Raw genomic sequence first — 11,218 nt, 5'->3', positions numbered from 1 at the left:
CGCCTCCCCGCCTGCCTCCCTGCCGCGGCGGGTGTGTGACAGGCGGGCAGGGCGAGCGCGTCACGCCGGCCGCGCTCCGCCCCCCGCTCCTGCTCCCGGCGCCGCCACGTCGGCCCGGCGCGGGCAGGCGCGCGGGCAGCGCAGCCATGGAGCCGGAGTGCCGGGTGCTCTCCATCCAGAGCCACGTCGTCCGCGGCTACGTGGGCAACAAGGCGGCCACCTTCCCCCTGCAGGTGAGCGGGCGCGGACCTGCTCCTCTTCCTCCTCCTCCTCCTCCTCCTCCGCTCTTCCCTGCGGGGCGGCGCGGGGAGCCGGGCGGGCGGTGTGACGGCAGCGCTGCCCGGCGGGCTCCGGCGCCCGGGCGGCCCCTGCCAAGGGGAGGTAAGGTCAGGGCACGGCGGGGAGATGCCCGCACGGGCACCCTCCCCGGCGCCCCGGTGCCGGCGGCAGTGCCCGTCCCGAGGCTCCGCGCACCCCGCGGCCGCTGCGGCTGCGCCTCCCGCCGGCTCCGCGCCGCTCCCGTTAACGCAGTTCCTTCTGGGGCTGTGGCACGGCGAGCGGGCTCGGCAGGGGAGGGGGAGCCGGGGGTGCTGCTGGTGGGTTTGCTCGGCACTGCGCTGCCTGCGCCGGCTCCGGGATGAGGGCGGCTCCGCTGCCGCCGACAGGCGCATCCAGCCGGGGCTCCTGCCGCTTAAGGCAGGGTCATCGCAGTGTCCCGTGCCGGGGACTCGGGGCACCGGTGTCCTTGTGCTGGCACCCAGCTAAGCCCCGCCTGCCCTCGGGGTCGGTGGGGCTGGGTGATCCCGCACCCCGGAGGGTCTGGGGAAGTCGTAGTGGGGTGTAAGGGCCACTTAATGACTGTGCATGGCAGGACCAGAGAAGCTCCTGACATGGCCCGGGACTCGAGGGTGTAATTGGATCTTGGCCTTCACGGCTGTCATGTGCTGCCTTCAGAGTTGTTTGCTTGGATGTCTCCGCTGGTGAGACTTTGCACATCACACTATTGGCTCTTGGGAAGGGTCTGTATCCCCAAGGGCTAATCCAGGGCCTCCCCATCAAGAGGTCTTTGTGCCTTGACACAACGCGAGTCTGTATGGAGCTCTCTAAGAACCTCATTACCAGAACATGGTGTGTTGTGACATTGGTTATCTTGGTGTATGCTTACCGAACGATGGTGTAACTCATTTGGCTAACAGGAGAGGTGATGTACTGTGATAAATGATGCAAGTGAGATCCAGCCTGCAACAAGCAGTGTCACACCTCCCTATCACCATCCAGTTATAATGTAACCAAGTGTCTTGAAAATTAATGTATGGTGAAAGGGTGATGTAGGTATGTAATCTGAGTATTGTAGGAAAATACGAGTATGTAGAGCTCCAAGCCAGAAAGGTCATGAGCTGCAGGCCCCCTGTCCCTCCTTTCTTAACAAAATGATCTCGCAATTTTACTTCCCCTTTCAATTTTTGTGTTGCAAAAGAGCACACAGTAATACTTATTCCAGAAATCTCCAGTCTCTTAAACTGTTCTCTCTCTCCATTTAAATTCTCTGTCAAAGGTTCTCTTTACTCTTTTGTACCTCAACCTGTCTGACACATGAGCTGTGTAACCCTGGCAGATGGGCTCCTGGAAAGTGTCTTTAGTTCCTTGGCTATGACAGTATAAGATACTACTGGAGTTTAAAAAGTCCTGTTGATGCTGTTACTGGGTTGTGTTTAGGAGGCTGTCACACTCATGCTGTATAGTGCTCCTCAGTGTATAGTATAGCAAGAAGTTTCTGGGGTGGGAGGAAAAGAAATTTACTTGGAGAGCAGCCAAACTGCCATTACAGGCTGCACTTGCAAATCCTATGGAGGCAGCCCTTAGTGATATTGTGCTTGCTGGAAAATTATCTAAACGCTTGTTTTACTTGGACATCAGATGGGGCAAGGTGCCAGCAAGTGAAACTTGGCTTTTCTTTGTTTCCTTGAAAGAAGGAAGAGAATTAAAAACCTGGGTCTTTCTCTGTTATTGTTTTTATATAGGGATAAAAATGATACCTGTATCTGTTCTTGAGGATGGGTGCAACTCTGGCATGCTTTTATTTCCCATTCTCTTCTTCTTGGTTTAGTTTTCTGAACCAGTTAAGTGAGGCTCCCTTCGGAGCTCCTCAGTTTTTAGTTTGCAGGGCAGGGTGTATGTAGATAAATGTGTCCATGTGCTTGTGAGGTCTGATGGGCTGAAATCCTGACACAACAGTTCAGGAATCTGCATTTGGACAGCAGCATCCAAGTAGAAAACCAGCCATGGTTTCACCTGCTCTTTGCAGACTTCTCTGAAAGTCACTCATACTTTCATAACCCAATCTTTGGTGGAAATCTATGACATTATTATCAATAGCCAGCAATCTGCACAGAATTCTTTAAGGTCTTTTTTTAACCAGTTGGTTGCATTTTGTCAGGCTTCCACTAAAGTAAAAGCTAAAGCATTTAAAACGTAGGTAAGGTATGTGGAAAAACTTCCTTTGTGGAGTGTGTGGTAAATGCTTTCTATGTGGCAAACACAGCAAAACAGAGTTGTACCATATATTAGAGCAGTTATAGTAATGTAAGTAATAGAGCTAAGTGAGAAATGTTAGAACTCTTTACACCATTTCAGGTTAAAATACATTTAAGTAATTAGACAGTCTAGATTAACTAATAAGGTCATAGAGGAAATGTGCACCTGGATTTGCCAGAAAGTGAACTGCCCTCAGCACTGCTTTGAATTCTGCCTTGTCAAGAGTTTAAATAGTTTTTACTTGCATGGTCTTAGTACCTCTTTAAAAAGTTCTGAAGGTACTTGTGAATTACTTTTAAAATACTGTTAAGTTATTCCACAGTTGTATGTTCTGAGCTTTTAGTATCAGAAGTGGTTCAGGACTGTCCAGCATTTAAGAGAGGAAGAGCAGTAGGGTGTACATTAACTTGAGGAGTTGCCACTGTCAGTCAGATAATTTATTTTAAAACACAAAAAAATGTTTCTAAGTTTCTAAATGTTTCTGATGTTGACTAACATTTGTCATAGTTTTTATGATATAAAATAAAAACGTATGTTTTCATCGTGACACTTTCATCATACATGGTTTTTTCCTTAGAATTTGAGAACTCGTAGAATTTGAGAAACTTGTGCCTCTGTTTTGAGTATTTAATTCCTGACTTCCTTTTATAGCTGCTTACCTTGAAGACGTAGCTAAAAGCTTAGACAAATACCATTAATCATTTGGATCTGGAGAATGAAATTGTCTGTCCTGAACTGTAGAACACACCATAAACAGTCTCTACAGTACAGGATAAAATGGCCTTTTGAAATCTGTTAAATTACTTTATTTTCTTTTTAACTTTTTTTCCCCCTGCTAAATGGAAATAGTTGTCCAGGTATTAAGAAGGACTGGTGATTCTCAGACTAGTTCTCGGTAATTCTCCTCTGGAAAGAAAACAGTAAGTCTACATTTTTAGCTCCTTCTTAATTGCAGAAAAGATGGGAAAACAACTTTGGGCAGCACAGATGGTAATTTCTTTGATATTTAGAGTCGGTCTTGAACTGCTTTGTCCAGTATATGCTAAGACCAAAACCGGTATCAGTAGATCTTTGCTAATTATCTACTGCCTTAGCAAAAAAGTTTAAGACTTCTTTTTCTTCATTTTGTTGACAAGTATAGCCAAATGGATTTAGTATTATGTAGAAAGATAAAGTGCATCTCTTGTTTAAGATGACTCTTTTTCTAACTCTGCTATTGTGTTAATAGTATGAGTCAGAACAAGGATGAATCAATCAAAAGTCTTTACAGAGTAACAATAAGAAATGTTCTGTGTAGCCCTTGTTTTTGTTACAGATCAAAGGCTGAGCAAACCTAAACCTTAAACAAATAATAAATACAAAGATGAAAGAATGCATTTGGTCTTTGTAATACCCAAAGATTGTCCTAAATTGCATATCTGAAACAATAATTATTGCTCTAGAATCATACTTCAAATGAAGTTTGTGGAAGCATGCTTTTTCCCCTTGCCTTTGTTCTTTTAAGAAAGGTAGATAAGGGCTGAACGAATTTAAAAAAACAACCCAAGACATAAAAAAATTCACAACCCCTCTGAGAAGGCTTGTTCAAAGCTGTGTAAAGAGCATTTGCTTCTTATGTGGATGTCAGCACACATAGCTGCAAAAGTCTGGTGAATACCTTGCACAAGGCGAGGCCCTGAAAAAGACTTGTAATCCAAAAAGTCCAAACAAGGTGGTTCCCCACCTGGCAGTCTGGATTTCTAGGGAGAAGCTTTAGCAGACCTTTCCAGAAGTGCTTGTCCAGATGAAGTCAGCTCAGGTGCACTGAGAGAACTTTGAACCTCTCAGAAGATTGTAGGAGATGGACTTTCCACCTGCATGGTAAGCTGGGAGGGAAGGCGAGTTGGACAGGACTGGGAGGGACAAGAAAGTAGATCATAATCAAAAGACAACAACAACAACAAGGGGTGTGTGTGTCACTTTCAGCTCTTAAACTTTGATATAGACCAGACTGAGGCTACTGAGATCTCGCTTTTACTTAACAGCAGGAGTTTATGTTTGTGCACAACTCTAAACAAAGAGACCTCCATTTGCTTTTCGAACTCCTAATGGAATCTTTTCAGCTACAATGCAAAATAATCAGCTTAAAAAATTAGAGTCGCTTCACCCTGCCTAAAGGAAATGCAGCTGGGGCTGCAGATGTGCTGTGGACTCTGAATGGCTGGGCAGAGCCTCTAATGAACAGAGAGTGGGACTGACTGAACCATCCTCATCCAAGGTCAGGTCTGTGTGACTGTGGGATTCCTAGCTGTTCCTACAAGTCACTCAATAGTGGCAGCTTGTTAAATAAGTCTTTGTCATGAAAATACAGAAATGCCGAGGGATGTTCACACAGGCTGATTGTATAACACAGTTGTAAAGCTGCAAAAAGCAGTATAAAATGCATTAAAAGTTATTGTGCAATGTGTGTACTGGGCCAGTTGACCAGTTGGCATTTTAAGTTTTTAAAAAATAAGATTATAAATATTTAGAATGATTGATGATTATGATAATTTGCTGACTTCTTCATAGTAAATTGTGAAAGTTTGAACGGTGCAGGTGCATATACTGGTATTTGATACAGTAGTTACCCTGGAGTGTGTGTAGTGATGTGTAGTGAACAAATAATTTTTGACATAAATGTAATCTTTTCATCTATCTCAACACAGCAAAAGGAAAAGATGAGGAGGATCCCATTTGGTGTCTACAGTACATGCAAATATTTGACTTGAGAGGAAGCAAAAATACTTCACCCTGATTCACCCACTGTCTTTGGAAGAAAAATGGAGTTGTCAAGAAATTGCAAATCTTATTAAAAGACTGGAAAGCCTTGCCTAGAGGTGGATTTGCACTGTTTGTGTGGGGAATATAATGTACTCAGAGACTCAGTAGCAAGTGTTTACTTGCTTAGGGCATTTTTGTATTAGGAATGGCCTTAGTTTCTGTCTGTAAGTCTTAGAGGGTTTTTTTAATTCTTCCAGTAGTTGATGTCATATTTCTGCTCTGGATGAAACAGTTGAGAGCATATATTTCTGTGTATAAACAAACAGGGACAGATAACAGTGAATAGTGATCAGGTTTCTGGGGAGAGAAAAAGGGCTTCAAGTTAAAGTTAATTCCATGTTAAAATGTATGGAAATGTATTAAAAACAAAAGTATAGTTTGAAATAATAAAACAAATTTTTAGTTGTATATATGTGAATTGTACAAAGGTACACCTGAGAAAAACGGGGGACATAAAAAGTCACTGGTAGATCTCTAAAATGTCCCTTTAAGTAAACTGTTGTCTTTTACTATTCACTTTTTCTATTTATATCCAAAAAATGATGGTCACTTTTCCTTGAAAAGCATATTTAGTCATTTTAGATAAGGGATACAGCATTATCCATGGCTGACTGAACACATACCAGGCAGGTATTTTCAGCTTCTTTAGTCTGAATGAATGCAAATGGAAGTTCCACTTCAGTTGCTCGTGTTGTATGGAAAACAGGCTGGAGTTGGTGAGGCAAGGTTAATGTGAGGAGCTGGACATTAGTCCTGGGACATAAAATGTCCATTCTTCTGAAATTACTATATGCAGTAGAGTGTGCAGCTGCACAGTAATATATACAGAGGAGAAAAAATATGTATATGATGAGCATAATGTTTGAAACATGCCAAGGAGGTCTGTGCTGATAGATAATATGAGCCCCAGGAGAAGCCAGACTAGTTCATCATCTTGTGGCTTGGCAGCAGTGAGGTGACTTATCATAGCTAAAAAAATACTACTGTGCTGAACTACCTGAAATTTTTCAAGCCTTTGTTCAGGACTCGTATTTGTTCATGTTAATTCAGCCGTGACACCTCTGAGCTCCAGTTCCCTTAACATCTGGAACAATTATCCATAGAGCAGGAGAGCAAACTGAGATACCAGAACCTCTTCTGTGGTTCATTTAAAAACAAAACAAACTTCTCTTCACCCTCTGTCATCCTTTGTAAACTTTAAGCATATGGCATAGTTTGGGCTGAGTAGAAATCCTTGCATGGTGATTTAACTTTGCTGTCTTGGGAATGCAAAACACCTCGTGCCAGCTGGATTTGTGGGATTGAGGAGGTGCTAGAGCACACACTGGAAAATGGAAAGTCTCTCCCCTGTGGCAAAACAAAAGCTGGAGAGCTGCTTTCTGATCTGTGGATGCAGTGGGTCCCAAAACCAGCAGTAAATGGTTTTCCTGACCTGCAGAACTCTTCCAGTCTGGCCACAACTATTCCCCTTCTCCCCACTGCGGGGTCCAGTCATGTTTTACCTCTCAGAAGAGGAACTGTGTGGAAATCTCCTGCAAGGATGGCACAGCTATCAGTGACATTAATAAGCTGAAGGGAGGAATCCATGACAGCCTTCAAGAACAGTATGCATTGAAAACATCCAAGGAAGTGCAGTGCTGGTCTGTCCCACAATATCAGAATACAACAACATTTTTTCTCTTGCTTCATTTGGTAGATCACTAGCCAATAAAGCCATACTTTCATATTCCCTTTATTGTTAATACTAAATTATTTGTTTTCTTCCTGAATTTTGCCACGTTTATCATAGCTGCTCTATATGGTAATTCTGTCTCCACCTTCTCTAAGGGGAAAGAAAAACAAAGTAAGTTACAACAGAAAAAAAATCATTGGCAAATTCTCAAAATTCAATACTGATTTGCAGAATTGTACACTGGAGCTTATGGTCATGTATTTAGTAAAATCTGGCCTAAATCTAAACAAATTAAATATATGTATATTTTATAAATCTGTGTATCTTCATGTATTTTATGACATTTGTTTTGGGTGATGAGTACTACTGAACAAGGTTACAGTGAAGGAAAGTCTTTTTCCATCCGTCTTCTCTGTGTTACTCTCATTTTTCTGGCAGGATACAGCCCCTGTCTCACAGGGGTGAGCACCACACTATCTGTGAGAAATTATCAACACAACTCTGAGCATTTAACAAAAATGAAAACAAAAGTTTTTTTAAAACCCAGCTGTTTTGTTCTCACTGGAGATAATGGAAGTAACATTGTGCCTCTGCCCATTCATACAACAACCAAACAAATACAGGGCAAGCTAGTGTTTAAATTTGAGAAGTTTTATATTGTCACCTGTCGTGTAGGGTACTGAAATCTGCTGGTTTCAGTAGAGAAGCCAGATTGAGAAGCAATTGCTCTGGCCTTACCCCTGCCAGCTGGTCCTTCCACCTGCACTATTTTGTGTCCACTTCAGTGCTCCAAGGAAAGTCATTTTGTGAGGCCATGTGGTAAACTGCTCTGAGAAGCCATCCAGGTTATAAATGACTTGGCAAAAATGGAAGAGAAGAGAGTGAGTGTTTATTTTGAGAGCCAATATCCTGATTCAGTTCCCTAACATAGCCCCACAGACAGCTCTTTTGGCATAGCTGAAGTGCCAGGGCAGGAGCAAGCCCCAGGCTCCTGCACCTGGCATCTGCTGAAGGAAACATTTTTCAGAGTACTCTTCCCTAAGACATCTGCTAATTCTGAAGGAAGTGGTGAGACATCCGTCCTCCAGAAGCTTCATTCTTCCCATGTGTGGCCTTGGTCTGATGTTCACATACTGTGGCACCTCCAAGTATCTCTTACCATGCAATTGAACATCTAAACCTGTGGTGGGAGAGTGGGATCCATTCACAGTCTGTCTAAGAAGTCCACATAAAGCCTGTGCTGGATAAAACAAATTTCTCTCTTGTAGGGTAACTCCACCTTAGATGTACAAAATGTGCTTGCCCACACCTTGCTGATGGACTAGTGGTTAGGGACCTGGCTAGCCAAAATATGAACAGCAGGACTAAAAATAAAGTAAAAATCAGAGGAAAAGAATGTGCTGTGGGATCCTCCCCCCCCATTTCATTCACTAAAATAAAAGAGATAATTTCCACGCCTGTTGAACCTGTTGCTGCTGTCTGTGTCTGCCTCTCCTCAGTGTTTGCAAACTTTCTCGTGTAGCACTGCAGGATTCCAGCTGGCAGGAGTTTGCAGTGACAGTATGGTGTTTTTGTCAAATTACATCCAAGTGTAGAAGGAAGCAGCATGAAGATGATAAATCTGAAATCTGCAGTGAACCTACTTCTCCGTCTGAAATCAGCATCCAAAGTCACTGGTACCTAACAGTAAACAGCGTCAGGTGGAATTTGTTTCTTGGTTGGAAGGCAGGCAGACACCCACAGCACCACGTCGTTCTGCTATTTTTATGTTCGTCCTTTAGTGGGAAGAACAAACAGGAAAACAGCAGCAGAAACAAGTTTTTTCTTGTTTTTCACTGGCCTTAACCTTTAAAAATGGATGTCTTGCAGATCCATCACTTAATACTACTCCAGATGGCAGGAATGGCCCCCTGCCCATAGGAAGGTCAATAGAGCAGCTCTACCACAAATCTTTTGACCCTGCAGTCATCTGGATCCTGATCTGTTGTGATGCAGGGAGTAGTGCTGAGTGTGTGTCTTGCAGGCACAAGAGGCTGTTTGTTGAGTAGCCTATGGAAAAATGGTCATGATGTAGGACAAGAAATTTCTTTGTGCTGGACATAATGCCTGAGAGGGAATTTTGATAAAGGCATATGTTTTGTGTGATCTGAGTATCCTGCACTGAACAGTTAGTAGTGCATGTCAATCAGTCTGTCCAGGTGCAAAGAAAAATTAGTGACCTGGTTGTATTTGCTCTGAAGTATTCCTGTGTCTCCAAAGCTTATTTGGAAAAGCATCTTTAAGGCATTACTGGTAAATCTTGAATTTGGCCTAATTATGATTCAGGTAAGTACTTCCATTGCAAGCCTTTTCAGAAAAATCAATAAATTATTTGAAAACAGATTCACTGCAGTCTCAGGCTGTTCTAGTCTTTTCTATTCAGATGGTCATGATATTACAGCTAGATCAGCCCATCAGCAAATTCTCAGTGAGTACCAATTTTGCCAGAGCACTGTGACAAAAATTGTAGTCTGCTCTGGCAGAAGAGAGAGGATTTGTTTTCTGCTCCAGTCTTTACAATGTCCTCTGTGGTGTCCAATGCTGAAGTCAACTTACAAATCCTGAAAATTGGTATGCAGTTGATCAGTGGTAAAAAAAAGGAGTGTCATTCAAGAAAGAAGCCCTGTTCCAGTGCCCAACCACACTTTGGGGAAAGAACCTTTTCCTGATATCCAACCTAAACGTCCACTGACACAACCTCAGGCCATTCCCTCGGGTCCTGTCACTGTCACCACAGAGCAGAGATCAGTGCCTGCCCCTCCTCTGCCTCTCACAAGGAACTTGTAACTGCACTGAGGTCTCCCCTCAGTCTCCTCCAGGCTGAACAACCCCAGCTCCTCATAAGGCTTCCCCTCCTGACCCTTCACAATCCTCATAGCCCTCCTTTGGATGCTCTCTAATAGTTTAATGTCTTTCTTACATTTTCTCAAGGTCATCTGGTGTATATTTTTACTGTCTGTTTTGTAATAGTCGTTTGTAACCTTACAATTTGAAGTGGTCTGTTAATAAATCACCAATAACATGTCCAGCATCCCTGTCCCCAGTTTATTTGCTCTAGTATTTTTATCCTGGCACAATATCCCCAGTATCTTAGTGATTTTTCTTTGCAGTACCTTGTCAAATGCTGCGTTAAAATACAGCTTAATTATATGTACAGAGTTCTCTTTAGCTATTTGGTGTGCCTTATTAAAAGCTCAGAAGAAAAATAGATTGGGTTAGTCAATAGCAGTTTCAATTCAGTTTATCAGCCCACGCCAGCAATTATTCCTGCTACACTAATTGTCAGGACTTGCCTTTTCTTTTTCCCAAGTTCCTATTTCTCAAACTGAACTAGTGTTTTTACTTTTCTGCACTTTTCTGTATGTTTTTTTGGTTCAGCAGCAAATGGAAGGAGATGCAATTAAGTGAAAGAGCTGGCACACAGTGAGAGGCACAAGCTGCAACTGGGAAATTTTTCTTTTTCCTCCATTCCAAGTTAGTTTGATTAGAGAAATGCAGCCTTTTAAAACATGTTTCTCTGCCATCTCCAGAGGAATACAGTGGAGCAGTGATGTTCATTGGAACTGCAGTGATGGCTGTGTGAGGTGAAGTTCCAAACTGTAGGACATTATTGCAAACAGCTTGTAATACAATGGATACATAGAGCAATTCATGCCCTGACACAGAGGCTTTCTTATTGGAAAGTATTGCTGCCATTACTTGGCAAAAAACACCCCAAACCTCTATTACCTCGTTTGACAGGGTAATTTTAACCGTGGTAGTGAAATTAATTCTGTTAATGTCTTTCAATTAAGCTTGGCTTTTATATATATATATATACATAAAGTTGGAGGAATAGAATGGATTTGGTTTATGTGATACAGTAATTTTTTTTACACAAAGACAGGCGTTCCTGGCTAATTCAGTTTGTGGATTGTACCCATGCTCTGCTAAAAGTCAGCAATTTGGAGCCTTATCACAAGATTTTTTGAAAATTCCTCCTAAATTGTGTGTAGTTAGTCTTGGTAACCCCCATGGTTTACGTACGTCTTTGTGCTATAAAAATTTGTCCTTTGACTGATGCCACAGTTGAGATAAACCTCACAGGGTGTTAATAAAACTATCAGGGCAGGGGGGAATATTTGTATTTTGTGTGTTTGTACATATTTGAGATGCAGGATTTGCTCTTAA

General features: G+C 42.7%; 1 protein-coding gene across 1 annotated transcript in view; it reads left to right on the top strand.

The window, feature by feature from the left end:
• The first annotated feature begins 48 nt into the window (after positions 1-48).
• The window catches only part of LOC121672921 (pyridoxal kinase-like), a 34,050-nt gene continuing 22,880 nt past the window's right edge, over positions 49-11,218 (top strand). Inside the window, exon 1 of the mRNA XM_042045846.1 lies at positions 49-233. Within this exon, the coding sequence (XP_041901780.1) occupies positions 147-233 (87 nt within the window). The 5' untranslated portion in view covers positions 49-146. The remainder of the gene's footprint in view (positions 234-11,218) is intronic.

The sequence above is a fragment of the Corvus kubaryi genome, unplaced genomic scaffold, assembly GCF_017639235.1.
Source record: "Corvus kubaryi isolate FWS band 111438036 unplaced genomic scaffold, C.kubaryi_AGA036_p1.0 65042, whole genome shotgun sequence".
Classification (NCBI taxonomy): domain Eukaryota; kingdom Metazoa; phylum Chordata; class Aves; order Passeriformes; family Corvidae; genus Corvus; species Corvus kubaryi.
The sequence above is the reverse complement of the archived record's forward strand: the minus strand, read 5'-3'. Positions and strand labels throughout refer to the sequence as shown.